The following is a 16,208-nucleotide window of genomic DNA, read 5'->3' on the forward strand; positions in this document are numbered from 1 at the left end:
TTTTTTGACGTGAAATAAAGCTGTTATTCTCTGATTTTAAAAATTAAAGTTAAAAAATTCTATAAAATCTATGAATCGTTCCAGTAAATTATTCATTCTGACAGATTTAAAGGTGGGAAAAAAAGTATATACTTGCATCCTGAGGTTGTTCATACTTGAATACAAATCACAAACTAAATGTTGTGTTAATTAAACATCTCGGAAGAATGCTTGTCTTTCATACTTTGAAGTGTGGGTTAAATCGCATCATCTTTACATTTATTATATGAACAGGCCTGTATGGTGATTTGTGTCAATTGTCATTTAAGCAGACACTTTAATCCAAAGCGATTTACAAAGTGATTAGGCAACAATAATACAATAGGTGCCAATGCAAAGTAACTGGTTTAAACAAAACCTAGACCACTACCTGTTTGGAGAAAGGGTTAGTGTTTTATTTTTATGCTTTAAAGTAAAAAACTGTCATATAAATACCCATAATCCATGTTGATCTAGTGCAAATTCACTGGGCTTGAACTTGAAAGTCTTATTTGAATATCAACAACCATATCAGTTATCACAAATTCATTGATTCAGAGTTTGACAGCTTCATTCCTTTTCTTAAACATCTTGGTTGATATCACACTGCTTTTACGCACCATTACTTAAAAAAAACATTACCCAAGTATTGAGTTTGATGGTTTAGGGGTTGGATGTTCTGTTTTCTAAATATAAAACTTTGGATTTGTTCTGGGTTCTTTGACTTTCAAACACATACTAAAAACACATTGGCTCAGGGGGTTAAACTTGCCTTTCTTACCTGAAAGTCTTTAAATCTCATTCAAAACTCTACAGAAAATACACAGAAAACAAAGAACCCAGAGAAAATCATATCAAACCTTTGCAAACTCAACAACTCAGGGTTTAAATGGTCTTGGTTCAAATCTCACTGTTTTAAGCCTTGACATTGCATTAGACAAATCCAGCAGTTTTTAAGACCTCATCTTAAAAAGTCAGTTCAGTTAAATCAGAACTACACAATTGAGTTCGGCTCAATGGCTCAGCGATATGAGCGCTGACACTAGTGCAAATGGTCTTGAGTTAAATCCCAGGCTCTGACACTTTATGTCTCTCCTGTTCAGTCTTGGTTTAAAGAATAACAGATATATCCGCATGGAGAACTGTTACAAGCGTCCCTTGCACGGTGGCTCTGGAGGATGAGCACTTACAATGAGAACATGAAGTCAAGGGTTCAAGGCTGGTCACTGACACTTTAATTGTTCAATCGCATCTCTTGTGCGCATCTCGTTTAAAAAAAAAGATAAATACGCCCGGAGAACTGTGTATAACATTCAGGGCCCAGTGGCTGAGGGGTACAAGTTCTGAGACTTAACCAAGTGATAACAGGTTCAATCCTTGGCTCAGACACTCAAAATGTTCAATCACATCTCTTATGCGCAACTTGTTTAAAAAAAAGATAAATACGCCCGGAGAACTGTCACATATGTGAAGGACCCAATGGCTCAGTTGGAAGAGCACTGGAACTAGATCAGAAGGTCTAGGGTTCAAAGGCAGCGCATGACTGGAATCACCACAGGAAACAGATCAAGCAGGAACAAGGAACCAAATCCCAGCCTGAAGGAAGAAGCAAGACATGAAGACATGAAGACTGGAGGGCGTGAGAAGATACCCAAACCGTGAAAGGGGGAGACGTTGGAGCGTGTCTCCCCCGAGGTTCAAGAGTGCAGGCACAGGGGGTTATACACCAGAAGCCAAAATTTTACCCAAATTTTACAAAAATACTTAACAGTTCCTTGGAACTGGCTTATAGCTACCCGCTACAACAAAAAGTAACATTAATAAAAACCCCAATTTATGGAGTGCATTTTCCGCTGGTCGTCTCCTCCGCCACCGCTGGTCGTCTCCTCCGCCACCGCTGGTCGTCTCCTCCGCCACCGCTGGTCGTCTCCTCCGCCACCGCTGGTCGTCTCCTCCGCCACCGCTGGTCGTCTCCTCCGCCACCGCTGGTCGTCTCCTCCGCCACCGCTGGTCGTCTCCTCCGCCACCGCTGGTCGTCTCCTCCGCCACCGCTGGTCGTCTCCTCCGCCACCAATGGTCATCTCCTCCACTCTTAGTGAACCCAGCCTTCAGATGCAGGTCTATATCTGGTCTCAAACCCCAGACCTCTTGATCTTAGAGTAGTGTTCCTTAACACTGAGCCATTGGGCACTGCATGACTGAAGGAGTCCTCCTGGTAATTTTATCCTTGTTATTGAAACCTGAAACACATGAAATGTGAGCAATAACACAAAGTAAGCCTTGAAACCACAACTACCAAATCCAAACCCAGTGATTCTTACCCCTCAGCCACAGGACTCTGCATGTCAGAATCAAATCTCCTGGTAATTTTATCTTTTTTTACACATACCTGGACCACATAAGAGATGTGAGAGATCACCCAAAGCTGGATTTGAACCCTGAGCTACAAAGCCAGGGATAAGAGCACATTACCACCAGACCACTGGTCACTGCAGGCTACAAAAACTTCTGGTAACTTACAGCCTCCCAGTAGATGTTTGCAACAATGCTTATATACTGTGAAAAACTAATTATATAGGTCTATACTTTATGTCTGAGAAACGTATATAATCAACTCCAGCCTAATTTTTTGGACCACCAAACCTTCCATACCACCAAACAATTACACCACCATGAACTGCAGTTGGATTTTCCAACTTCCAGGGTAAATTTTTATGAAATGTCCAAAATGTTTCTGCCAACATGTGTCTTACATCATATAGGGGCTAGACTACATTGACTAGATTCATACAAACATATGAGAATATACTACTACCTGCTGAAGTACCACCACATTTAATTCAGCCTTTCTTTGTGGCTACGAGGCCAGGCTGACCTGCACATGAAGGCCGGATGGCGTGAATACCAGAATATCTGGATCCAAAAGATCAGACTTATGTCCCAAAAAGGGGCAGAGAGACCAAACCGACACACACCAGCATTGAATCAGAGGTAAGAACGCTGACAATCGACCAATCAGGGCAGGATAGATGTCCCACAAGTGAAGGCAGGAGTGGAACTGAAAAAACGGGGAGATGTTGGAGTGCGTCTCCACCCCGAGTTCCCAGAGAATATTAACAGATACATTAAATCTTAATAACTGTTTTCCCTTCTAAGTCATATGACTATTACCAGAGACTTAAACCCACGAGCCTCTGGTTTTTGGAATATCACTTACAAATCACTTCAGATATAATGTTAAAGGGACACTTCACCCAAAATGGAAAATCCTATCATACTTTACTCACACTCAGGTTGTTTCAAACCTAAATTTCTATGTTCTGTAGATCACCGAGAAATATATTTGGAAGAATGTCAGCAATTTTTAGTTCGGGGAAATCATTCACTACCATAGTAGAAAAAAATGATTGTGTATTTTTCTGTTTTGTTGCACAGAAAATTTGACATTTCCATTAATTTAGGAAAACAAACTGGGGTTCTTGGGTACCTTTGACTACCATTTAATTTTTCCTACCATGGTAGTCAATGATGTTCCTCAACTGTAAACTGCTAACATTCTTCCAAATATCTTTCTCTGTGTTCATCAGAACAAAGTAATTTATACAATTATGAAACAATCTAAGGATAAGTAAATGATGACCTTAATTTTCATTTTGGGTATGAACTATCCCTTTAAAGGCTCTTTTAAAGTCATTTTGCTTATAGCGTCTGCTAATTTATTAAATGTAAACACGAACTATTGGATAAAAGCACTTACTAAATACATACATTTTCAAAGCCATACACCTACAATACACTGGCTTTAGAGACAAGATGGTCATGCCGGATGAATTGATTAAGTATTTTAAAGGCACTACAAATGCTGCATACCAATTTGTCTAGACATAACAGTGTATACATATTAATCATAAACAGCACTGGTTTATTTAAGCAACGTCTACCCAGTCCCAAACACACTGAAGCGGGGTCTCCTCAAACCCTGCGAACATGGCAGGATTGGCCAGCAACCCACGGGCAGCCATCACACCTGCAAGAGTTCAAACAACAGCACATCAGATGAGAAATGCCTACATCAGACTGGATCAGATGTCAAGCACCGCACACGCACCATCCACGCCTGTGAGGTCACGGGTGGACTCAACGTCCTGCATGTTCTTGATGTCTCCGTTGGCGATGACGGGGATGGACAGGCTGCTCTTGATGGACTTAATGGCATCGTAGTGAACGGCCTGGTGCCTCTCATCAGCTGTACGACCGTGAACCGTAATCCACGACACACCTGCTGCCTCCACTTTCTGACAGAGGTCCACTGTCTTCCTGATATCCTTATGGATTCTGAGGATCACACAAAAACAATACCTGTTAGAAATATATATAGAATTAATACCGGATTTTATGAAATATCACAATTAACATTTACCTGTTGTCTAACATTAAACTGAATGTGAAATTCTTACAGAATAAGACAAAATAAAACTGATTTAATTGATTAATTTAAGTAGAAAGATAGTGACATGATATATGCAAATCTCAGAAGCAGCAATAATGAACAGAAATCTATGATATGGCCGCTTTAGATATATTTAGCTTATTAAGAGTCAAACACATGCTCATGGACACTGTGTAGTTGAGCACATGCGTATATTTTTAATTTTACCCCAAAAAATGTCTTCCCTGACCTCAGTGAATACTGAGAATGTTGCATCACCAAATATTATAGTGAATACATTCCTGTATGTTGCTGTTTAGCATAAGATCACATTTTGAAGTCATTAGTCTATGGAAGACCACTAGGTAACACATGCTCTTCATTTTACACAATAAATAAAGTAAAGTTAACAGTAAAGTTACTTACAGGTGGCTTGCTGGTCATTTCTGGTCTTTATCTAAGTTTGATTGGTGCTGATGCTGTACAGAGGATCGTCATCTGCAGGATAAACAGTTCATAAAAATCAAAACATCCCTCTTTAGGTGAAACACGTGTAAACAGTTTGTCAAGAAGGGTAATGAAACAGGCAGCGCCCTCCTGTGGACAATTAGTATATCAGCATTTGTATAAAATAAATTCTCCAGCGTTTCTTAACCTTTATTTTCATTTGTATCATTTTGCCTTACTCAGGGTCTAAAGCCAAATTGTTTTCTCATCAAATCCGCTTTTAATTCATGCTGAAAAAAACTGGTCATGAACCAGCGAACTCAAATGTTAGAGGACTTGAAGTGGACATTAATACATTTACATTACTTTATTTAGCAATACATTTTAACAATTGTATATACATATAACATAACTCATTTATTTGACAAATCTATCTAATCTAAATTTAAACTTTAAAAATCAATTTTCTAGAGATACCTCGAAACAATAAAACATGTTATTTTATTTTTTATTTATTCTTCGTTTGAATTTTATTACATTGTCAATTGAACAATGTTAACAATCTTGAATTGTAGTGTTCAGTCTTAATTTGTTACTAACAAAGATAAAAAACACCACTGATTGCTTTTGGCTATGACATTTACAAATCTCGTAATTAGACTTTTATTTATTTAACAATGCATTTTTTAACAAATGTTTCTCGTTAAATCATAAAAAAATCCTTAATTGAGTATTCATACATGAGAACTGTGAGCAAAATAAAAAAACACTTTTTACGTATGAATTATATTCCATTTCTTTAATAACAAAAAATTCAGGATTTCTAAAGTGCGCCCTCCTGTGGTCATGGCTCTCCATTGCGCCACTGAACCTAGATTAAGCTGTAACGACACCCAGAGAAACCTTTAACAAATACATTTTTGCATCGAATTAATTTGCAACACATTCTTTTAACTCAGTGACTACTTTATTACTCCATTTTATTACTCCAGTAATAAAATAATCTTTATTAGATATTTTCTCTATGTATATATTTGGCTATTCAAAATGTTAGTCAACCATGCACAATAATAACTGTGTGTTATATCTTTTGATAAATGAAAGAAACGAGAGAAAAGAGACCAGTGGTCACTTGTGTCATGCACCCCGCTGTACCCTTTAATAACATCCAGAGAATAGTTATTTTACAAAGATTTAATTTCATAAAAATACAAATGTATTTTATAATTCTGTGATCACTTTGTTCAGTAATAAGATTTGTTTATCAAATAGTGTTAAATCCTATCAAAAAACTGTTCAAGTGACCATGTACAGACCTGTGAGCAAAATAATAACACTTTATGAATTATTCCATTTCTTTGATTACATAATTTAAAGTCGTGTTCAGTATTAATAAATAACTAACAAACAAAAAATACACAAAAAGGAACTTAACTAAGTGCGCCCTCCTGTGGTGATAAGTCTCTATTACAGCACTCCACCGCGATTTAGCTATAACGACACTCAGAGGAGAAACATTAATTAAAAAGCCGCGCATTTTTTTTAACGTAGTGACTACTTTGTCCAGTATTAAAATAATTTGTATATATATAGGCTATTCTTTCAAATACCTTTTTAAAACATCAATAAACAATGCAAATAACAATATATACTTAATATTATATTGTATTATATTATATTAATAACTATATATATATATATATATATATATATGAAGAGTCATAAATGAATCTCGTTTTTTAAACGTTTACAAATCTCGTTTTTTATTGTGCATTCCAATCAATATCACTCAAACTGCAGTTAGTTTGTTTTGATTCATGAGGGCAATACTATAATGTATTATTTATGTGCTCCCTGTCTTTTAATTTGTTTGGTTTTAATAAATTCGAGACAGAGGCTATAAACTGAATGGCGCCCTACTGTGGTGACTTGCGTGAATTGCTTCAACCTATTTCATCTACTCTTGTGTGAACTTAATTTTGCATTGATGCAAGAAGTGTTTCCCGATCCTATAGGCAAACCAACACCCCGCATTTTGTATGTTTTACCAATGTAATGTAACTCTTAATGAACTCATCTCTTCATTGGTAGAGCTCATAATGGACACATCCAAAGTGTCTTTGCGAACAGAGGTTTCAGTGTATGCATTATATACTTTACCTTATAGTATGACATTGTACTTAAAAACCTTATGAAATGTAATATTTTTTATCTAAAGTGTTTAGTCAAAATAACATAAATATTTAACCCATATACATGAATTCACATGTAAGCATTTCCTTGTTTAAAAGTGTTTAATAGTTCAAAACACATATTCTAATTAAGATCAAAATGTCATAAACTGAAACAATTGTCCGTCTTCGGCTCAAGTGCAATTTAGCAAATAAAAAAAACCATGTGTTAAAAAGATAACAAGAACTTTAACAGGTTTATCTGATCATTTGAGAATTATAATATTCTCTTGCAAGCTCATCATCTCGGTTTTTAGATCCATCTGATTTGCATTGCTAAACACATGCAGAAGTTTCAGTGAGCTGACACAGGACCGTATACAGAAGCTGGTTTATTTAAGGAGGGTAAACATACACAGTGATTCAACTGCATGAACAGATTAAAGACTTCAACCTGCATATGACAAAAAATCTGCTTAGCTCAGAGACAAACTACCCGTGTTTTTTCACGCAGGGTTATGAATTAATCACACACACACTCAAATACACACATTCAGCTATCTGCAGGGAATAATATAGCTAACGCACATATATTCCAGATTCATTTGATGCTTCTAAAGAGAAAATCATCTCATTATGTCAATAGGATGACTACTGAGAAAAAAGAGAGTAAGAAAGAGACAGAGGGGGAGAAAGAGAGAGAGGGCAGGTCCAGTAGTACCACTTAATCATTTGCTTTGATTACTCGTTCTCTTTGCTACTTTAAACTTAAAGGGAAATTGAAATTAAAGGAACACCATAACAAACCCTTAACCCTCCCCATTTTACAGCCCCCCCACACACACACCTATGAGACACAATCCAATAAAGGGCATTTGCACTATATCAAATCCAAATTAAACAAAATATGTAATCTCTAGAAAAATCTTCATTCTGGTTATGTAAATATGTTAAGAGATCCAGTCAGTGACACCTGAAATTGCACTTGTGCATTCCGCAGAGCAGCGAGTTTTAGCTCTTCTCTGATTTGCTTTTGCGAATGCGTTTGTATTTGTCCACATACGCCTTCACCAGGTTGGCCACCTTATCTGCATTCACATCTCCGCTCTTGCTGTGACACACCTGAAAGAAAAACACATCAAGTGAAGATTATTTGAAAAACTACATTAAAATTATATTAAAATAGCAGAACGTACCTTTTCCACCGCTTTGCGTACAATCTCCTTATATTCCTCCTTGTTTATTTCATTCCTTTGATAATATGGCTTAATTGCGGCTTTGACCTCATTGATGGCACGCTCCTGAATCTGCATCTTCTTTGTGAAAAGAATAATTATTTTTAGTGTGTCAGTTCACTGGTAGTTAGAAAAGCAGCTGTTTATATAAAAGTGAACCCTGACCTTCTCTTTCTTTGAACTATCAGGATGGGCTTTGCTGTGAGATGAAGGCTGGGGGGTGGTGGAGGATGGCTGAGCCACACTGAGGGTCCCTGCATGTTGAGGCACGGCTGTACCTGCTTTGGTTGGCATGGGTTTGAAGGAAGCTTTGCCCGGGACTGAGAAATTAGGCATCACCTGCTGTAAAACACACATGTTATTTAAAACAATGCTCTGGTACTCGCAAGTCATTCTATACTGAGGCATAGCTACCTGAGATGCGTAGTTTTCAGCGGGCACAGCAGTGAATCCCCCCTGCTGCACAGGTGGAGGTGGTGGGGGTGGTGGTGGCAGACCCTGCACAGCGATGGACTGGACCTGAAGGAGAGGTCCGGCCGGGTGCAGATGAACTGGGACTTGTGGTGGCATGCTAAACTGAGCAGGCTGAAGGCCGGGAACTGGAGGTCTGGGTAAAAGAGATGGCATGGGGTAACGTAAGACCCCCAGCATGCCAAGCTGAGGGGGCATCAGGGTGGGCAGGGGTTGGGGCACAGCCTCAGTTTGCAGGGGGGCGTTTGTCGGATTCTGAGGTGGATCTGAAATGTGACAGAAATGCCCTTGTGTTATTTAATATAAAACCTCCTAAAACATCACCACATCACTCTTTTGCAAACAAAAATCTGTCAAAATCTGTCAAACACATGACCAGTTGATATTTCATATCATAATATAAAAGATGCAATGTGAAAATTTAGCAAGATTCACTCTTGCTTACAAATATCAGCGATTCAATTTTGAGATGAAGACCGACCTGCTTGTTTCGAGGGGCCTGATGCACTTTGCTCATCCTCTTTTTTGTTCCAGACGTTGCTGGCGCCCCCTCTGTCCCTGCGTGAGTAGTAGCTCTGCACATCAGCAGGAAGAGTACGACGCACGGCCCAGCTCGATGCCGAAGACCACCCTGAACGATCCATCGCCATGTCAGAGCCCTCAGGCTCTTTCCTCTTCACTCCGGCTCGGTTCTCATTAAAGCGACTGTATGAATCTATGTTATTAGATGTCCCTGAGAAAGAATTACGTTGCCTCCAATTATCTGCGGGATCCCCCTTCTGGCTGGATGACCAGTGTGCACCTCTGCCACGCCCGGCAGAACGCTGCCCCTGATCCATGTTCCAGCCACCTCTTGAATAGGACTCTGCAGGAGGATCGCTTGTGTTTTCTTCTCGTCTCGCCTCACGCCCTCTTGTATCAGCATCCGCAAAAGTCCTCTCCCTCTCCCTCACCCAATCTGGGTTCTCACTCCTGCCCCGGTCCGGCGACGCCTCGTTGAAGTTACCGTTGTTAGAAGAGATGGATTCTCTCGCTGAGAAATTACTGGGCTTCTCGGATTCGTTTCTCCAGTTGGAATTGCGAAAACCTCTCCCACCTCCTCTGCTCCGCCATCCGTCCCCACCCCATGATTCTCTCTTGTGAGGGGAGTGCACAGTGTTGTCCAAGCGCTCCTGAGATGGGCTCCTGCAGTTGCCCTGGTTTCTGGTTTTAGATCTTGAACGGCTGCGTTGCTTACGACTGCGCTCTTTACTACGACTGCGTTCTTTACTACGACTGCGCTCTTTACTACGACTGCGCTCTTTACTACGACTGCGCTCTTTACTACGACTGCGCTCTTTACTACGACTGCGTTCTCTGCTACGACTGCGTTCTCTGCTACGACTGCGTTCTCTGCTACGACTGCGTTCTCTGCTACGACTGTGGTTGCGCTTACAGTCTTGCTCATCTTCTCGTTGCTCGCGGCTACTCGACGTGGATCGGGTCTTGCTGCTTCGGTCTCGAGATCTTGACCTGTGCGACCCTTCGTTTCTAGACTCCCTGCTGGGAGACCAGGTTGTCGTAGATGAGTGAAATCGAGACCTGCGTGCTCGTCCCTCCTTTTTGTCTGAATCTTTTAGGTCTTTACAGGAATCAGTTTTGGGGTCAGGTGTAGGGCCTTGACTGGTTATTTGAGGAACGTTAGCATCTTTCTCACCTGCAGCATTGACTTCAGTCTCAGACGGAGGTGAATCACACTCCATGGGAATGAGGTCAGTGTTGTCTTGAGGGCTACTTGCCTTGGTGTCCAATGGGAGCTGTTGATCTGATGGATAGGTGCTCTGATCCTCAACAGGTGGAACACTGGAGGACTCCTGCTTGAGATCGGCATCAGTTTTCTCTGTTGAGATGTCAAACTTGTGTTTGAGTTCAGTGATGATGTTTGAAGTGTCAGATGAAAGCTCAGCTGTTGGTTCCACACTGACAGATTCATCATTTTGACAAGCAGACTTGGGCTCCACACAGGAAAGAGGTACACCGTCTTCCTTTACTGGGGAAACATTCAATGGTTCTTCTTGGTTTTCATCACATTTTCCCACTATTGGTTTGTTTTCCAACATGTCACCATGTGAAAGTGATTGATTGTCTTCATGTTCATCAGAATTCATACTGACCTCTTCCTCAGATGTGTTTGTTTCTTCTTCATGTTGATTAACATCAGGGGAAATCTGTTCATTCTCATCGGAGCTCTTCTCATTCTCATCAGAACTATTTTCATGCTCATCAGAACTCTTCTCATGCTCATCAGAACTCTTCGCATGCTCATCAGAACTCTTCTCATGCTCATCAGAACTCTTCCCATGCTCATCAGAACTCTTCGCATGCTCATCAGAACTCTTCCCATGCTCATCAGAACTCTTCGCATGCTCATCAGAACTCTTCCCATGCTCATCAGAACTCTTCCCATGCTCATCAGAACTCTTCTCATCCTCATCGGAACTCTTCCCATGCTCATCGGAACTCTTCTCATTCTCCTCCTCGATCTTCTGCTCTGGATCTGTTGGTTGGGGGTCACTGTCGGCATGATGAGATCTCTGAGCTTCTTTTGGTTCCTGGTCTCCTTCCGTTTCCTCTGATTCTTCTTTCTTTGATACTGCTTCCTCATCATGATTCTCAGGCTCTGCTTCCTGTTCCTCCTCCTCCTCCTCATGTCTTTCCACCGGAGAGGTTTTTTTTGCACGACCTCTTTTCTTTGTCCTCTGATTGTTTCCTTGCTGGTCTCTGCTTGTAGAAGCATGGCTATCGTTTGCTGTTTGCGGTGTTGTTGAATGGTTGGTGGAAGAGGACGCATCTGAATCTGTGGCCTGGGACTGTTCGCCTGCAGTATCCTCAGATTCTGTGCGAGTGTGCCGAGAGGAGCGTCTTGTCGCGACAGCTTCTGTTGGCTTTGCAGAGCTCTTTGAACCTCTGGTTCCCTTTCTCTCCCCACCTTTGGGACATGTGACTGCACAAACTCTGCCATAAAGAACTGAGGAACACAGAACAAAATCACAAGGTATGTGAGGACTGTACGACCTTAAATTCAATCATGTCTTGGTATTTTGAAAAGTTTTGGATCTCTCACCTGAATGTTCTGAGAGCAGAAGACTGAGAGACGAAGAGACAGCTGACAGGAGCAGGTGTGATTGCAGGGACCCTCTAAAAAAGTTTGTAAGTGTTAGCTTGCTTTTCTTTGTAATTTCGCATGATAGTTCCTGTTGCCCAACTGGTAGAGCAAGACTCAATATTGGAGAGAATGCATGTGCTGATAAAACATACAGCTTTGAATGCACTGTTATTGTTTTGGATGTAACTCTTGAGATGAAACTCAGCATTTTTAAAACGTGCTCCTCACCTCAGAACACCTGTAGAGATGGCAGGTGCAAAGGCTGGTAACCACCGCGGTTTCCGCTCTAATCTGCTCCACTGGACGTCATCCGGCAACTCCTCACAAACCTCAACAGATTCAGTTCTACAACAAATAACACAAAACTAACATGTACCAAACAGACACTGTTCACCTGCAAATCAAAACACAGAGAACTCTTGCAAAAGCATTGGGCCAGTGTGCGCTTACATGATATGAGTCACAGTACCGACCGACACCCCCTGGGGGCTGGGCAGTGATGAGTGAACATGCTGAGAGCGCAGAAGAGCGCGGCAGGAGTCTCCGCTCATCTTAATGTGAAATGAACACAACAGATTATACGTTAGGGCTCAACATTTTCTGTTTAACTGATTTCAGGAAGCAAACACAGAAATAAACTGAAGTGCAGGACTTACCTTTCTGTTTTTATGCACAAATTTGTCAGAGTCACCTGTTGAAGAGTTACAAATCTTTAATTTGTAATATTGTTAATTCTCTGGAAAGATCTACTTCAGCTGCTCTCTTAAACAAGATGCCCTTAAAACCTCTCATCCTAAACTTTATCTAAACATATCAAAATAAGCACAGAGACCAAGACGATCTAGATATATACATTTATTAATTTAGAGAAGTTCAATTTTAACCTAGTTTATACTAAAAACACTAAATAATTGATAACACTCGTACATAACCACACACAATCACCTTAAACAAAACAATAACCGAGTCAATAATACATACGTTTTCGAATGTGGCGTTTCTGTTTGCCATCAACTCTTTTCTCTTCCATTCTCTTGGTTTCTTCCGTCTCGTCCCTGCGAGCGACAAAAACAATTGCAGAAATATTCAGATAGAAGAGTGAGCTGTAAAACAAACTCGAGCTCAAGTGTGACGGCACTTACACAGAGATATGACACATCCTCTGAGCATCTTGACGACTGCACACGTGCGGCTCTGACAGCTTGGACACTTTCACAGGAAGCTGAAAGACAGAGATTCTGAACTCAGTTTCATCAAGAATCCTTCAAGCCCATTACAGAACATCAGAAGGGCATCTGACCTTAATGCAGTGCTGCGAGAAGCCCTGCAGGTAGATCACACTGAAGGGTCTGCGATCCACTGGGCAGGACTGAACCATCTGCATACCATAACACACAACATTACAAATCTAAACACCTCTGAAATGTTCTTCACAGTTGAATAATTTGAACTATGTTACTTTATATCTAAAACTCTTTATTTAAATTAAAAAATTATATAATAAATGTTTCCACACATGATAGCACATCATGCCTGGCTTTGTCTATACATAACTTTTGGAAGTATATGAAAGCATTCAGTTCTCGCAAATCATTGCGATATGCACAATTGCGATATTTGGATAATTCTGATATAATGTGCAGCCCCAATAAACAAATGTCAGGAATGACATATTTTATAATGTCACCATGATCTGTAAACATTAATATATAAGTATCACATTACCTGCTTTATGTGTATGCATGTTAGATTTGACAGATAAGTAGTGAAAACCTGACCTGCGCCCAGCGAAGAATACAGGCAGAGCAATAGACATGTGTGCAGCAGTCTGGTACCGCTCTATCTGCCCGTCTGGGTCGGTTCAGACATATAGGACAGCGCTGGGCTGCCTCATCCTCCGAACTCTGTCCATCTGAAAACACATAAATGTTACAAAAAAGAAAACATCTGAAATAACCATAGATACTGAGAACAAATTCACAAAGACAGAGGAAAAATTATTGCTCAAAGGTCTTTCTTTTAAAGTTCAGGAGATCTGAAGGAGTTTTATTTCATGCAAGTATCAACTTATGTCTCGGGTGTTTCTCCTGTTATTTCCCAGGAGAAAAAAAAACAGAATCAAATGAGAGTGTAATTGATGAAACCGAGTATGAAGGTGTGAGATGAATGTAGATTGTAAAATAGGTAAAATACTCTGGATTTGATGAGAAATGTTTGAGTTCCTATTGTGATCTTCAATAATATTGACTTTTGATCACAGACTTGACAATCCTCTTCTGAAAGTCTAATGACAAAGACATTTGTAAGATTTCTGACTCTTTTTTTCAGAATAACTATCTGAGATTATCCCGTGGCACATTTGCACGGGATAAGTGAAGCATGTGATTTTCCTCAAATTTACATATTTCCTGGATGTTTAGGCAAGGCTTTACGTATAGGTCTTTTGGCTATTGTTGTATGGTGTTTAATGATATATGACCGTACCTGTCGGCATTTGAGACCCGCGGTTGTCTTCTGTCCGGTTTGTGATCACGGGTCTCAAATACTAACAATATTACAGAGTTTCCATGATAAATAAATAAACGGGAAACTTCCGGTCAAAACAACAGTTTGGAATTGACTCGGCAAACAAATTAATATCAAAACAGCTTCCATTATTCGCAAACAGAGGACAAACCTTGAAAAATTATATATGACCCCACCAAATCACAGAGATGCCGATTCGCAAGGGATTTATATTTTCAAAAGACCTCTGTGTACATCAAGATATGGTAGGTAATTTGTCGGGGAATTTTTACTTACCAAATTACAGACATGGGCGATTCGCACGGGATTAAGATCTCAGACAACCTAAGCAATTATTACAAACGACCAGAGGTCCCCAGGTTATAGTAATCCCGTGCGAATGGGGCTTTTAACAAAAGTTTCAATTTGGTCTCCATTTAATCTCACTGATATCTTGGAGAAATACGTGAGCAATAAAGAAATCTCATCCTTAATTTTTCTTTCTTTCTTTCGGGAACAGATGAAAGTCAAGACCCACTCACCCTTTCCTGGCCCCTCTCGCATCTTTGGCCCCGGGTCACAGCTGCTCTGAGCCCAGATTCACTGTAGCAACACGTTCAAAGAAATCTCAACATAACATTATAACCACATTTCAGACATAATAAAAGTACATAAATAATTGTGTAGCTCTGTTGCGGCATTTCAGTCGCTTTATTTACTCTCGAACAGAACAGCTGAAGTTTGAGTTGTTCATTAGCAGTCTGAGGTAACAGAGGTGTTTAGAACACTTTATACTCGTTTAAAGTCCATCTCGTGTACATAGTGTACAAAAGTATTACACAGAGAAAGATAATAAATGATCAGTAAACATGTTTACACGTAGTGTTTGTTAGTTTAGACTGTTGTTTATGAGTGTGACGCGGCTAGTAGTGTTAGCATCTGCTGTCATCAACACACACTCACCTCCGCGCGCTTTCCGCCACGGGCCTCAGGTCATATAAAAACACACGTCACGCTCCTCAGCGCAAAAACACGCACTTTTCGTGCACTTTCATGAGAGCTCGCGCGTGTATTAGCTGTAGATTTAAAGCCGTCCGGCCACATGTGGGTCAGAGGGTGCAGTTTCACCTCTTCACCGTGGGTAGGCGCTGCAGCGGGGCATGCCGGGAGACTTCCTGCGTCATCACGCCGGGAACGAAGTTCACAGAAATAAAAGTCGGTCGAAGGGCTGATGCGAGGTAATGCTGCTGCAGTTACAAAACGTCCACCAGGGAGTGCTAATGTCATTCGTAAATCCTCTTGAGGCTTTTTTCATAAGTTTTGTTGTTGGACAACTAAAATGTTTAACGGATTCAATGTTTACTATGAATTTGTATGAACACAAATATTTAACGGATTTGTTGTTTAACAAAAAAAGACGAAAAACAACAACTATTATAAGGATTCGCATAAAATACTGTTTGTCCATTTTTTTTAATATTTGAAGCATCATAAAATGATTTACACAAAAACAGTACGAACGTTCATTCTAAAATATTGTGTCCTATAATTTTTCAATTTTTTACGCATCACAAATCCAAGATTTTTCCCTTTAAACCATGTATAATTCTATATATTTATTTTATGACCTATAAAACGGCAAAAAAATCTCTTCCTTTACAATACATTATTATAAAAATTTGATTTGAAAAAGGTCCTCCAGCATTACAGGAACATTAAATATTGATTTTTTTTGGTGAGGATTTGTACAATACATCGTGGGTTACAGTGTTTTGGTGCATAAAAAG

At 40.0% G+C, this 16,208-nt stretch overlaps 1 protein-coding gene and 1 long non-coding RNA gene across 5 annotated transcripts; both read right to left on the minus strand.

Annotated features, from left to right (window-relative positions):
• Positions 1 to 20: 20 nt before the first annotated feature.
• Positions 21 to 5,001, minus strand: LOC130420639 (uncharacterized). 2 transcript variants are annotated; one of them, XR_008906678.1, is made up of 4 exons: positions 4,874 to 5,001; positions 4,127 to 4,353; positions 1,847 to 4,045; positions 21 to 1,614 (listed from the first exon to the last, which is right to left on the minus strand). It is a non-coding gene; the product is annotated as an uncharacterized LOC130420639 (long non-coding RNA). The 2 variants fall into 2 exon arrangements; XR_008906679.1 differs by having other exon boundaries at positions 4,127 to 4,377; positions 4,874 to 4,985.
• Positions 5,002 to 7,439: 2,438 nt separating this feature from the next.
• Positions 7,440 to 15,806, minus strand: scaf11 (SR-related CTD-associated factor 11). Of its 3 annotated transcripts, none has more exons than XM_056748815.1 (15): positions 15,385 to 15,806; positions 14,964 to 15,024; positions 13,695 to 13,828; positions 13,217 to 13,294; positions 13,059 to 13,138; positions 12,898 to 12,971; positions 12,573 to 12,607; positions 12,367 to 12,467; positions 12,145 to 12,261; positions 11,875 to 11,948; positions 9,253 to 11,778; positions 8,715 to 9,037; positions 8,466 to 8,639; positions 8,262 to 8,381; positions 7,440 to 8,187 (listed from the first exon to the last, which is right to left on the minus strand). In XM_056748815.1, the coding sequence occupies exons 2-15, from the start codon at positions 14,983 to 14,985 to the stop codon at positions 8,077 to 8,079; spliced, it is 3,969 nt and encodes a 1,322-aa protein (XP_056604793.1). In that variant the 5' UTR covers positions 14,986 to 15,024; positions 15,385 to 15,806; the 3' UTR covers positions 7,440 to 8,076. The 3 variants fall into 3 exon arrangements, with proteins under 3 accessions (XP_056604793.1, XP_056604794.1, XP_056604792.1); XM_056748816.1 differs by having other exon boundaries at positions 8,262 to 8,378; positions 8,466 to 8,642; positions 15,385 to 15,803; XM_056748814.1 differs by having other exon boundaries at positions 8,466 to 8,642; positions 15,385 to 15,801.
• Between the last annotated feature and the right edge of the window lie 402 nt (positions 15,807 to 16,208).

The sequence above is a fragment of the Triplophysa dalaica genome, chromosome 5 (genome assembly GCF_015846415.1).
Source record: "Triplophysa dalaica isolate WHDGS20190420 chromosome 5, ASM1584641v1, whole genome shotgun sequence".
Lineage (NCBI taxonomy): Eukaryota > Metazoa > Chordata > Actinopteri > Cypriniformes > Nemacheilidae > Triplophysa > Triplophysa dalaica.

Excerpts from the sequence above, each read along its gene's own strand:
- scaf11 (XM_056748814.1), bottom strand. The coding sequence starts at position 14,985 with ATGCGAGAGGGGCCAGGAAAGG. Across the intron at positions 12,972-13,058 it reads AGGATGTGTCATATCTCTGT|GGACGAGACGGAAGAAACCA; the intron begins GTAAGTGCCGTC and ends TGTCGCTCGCAG. Across the intron at positions 8,382-8,465 it reads ATAGTTCAAAGAAAGAGAAG|AAGATGCAGATTCAGGAGCG; the intron begins GTCAGGGTTCAC and ends CTTTTCACAAAG.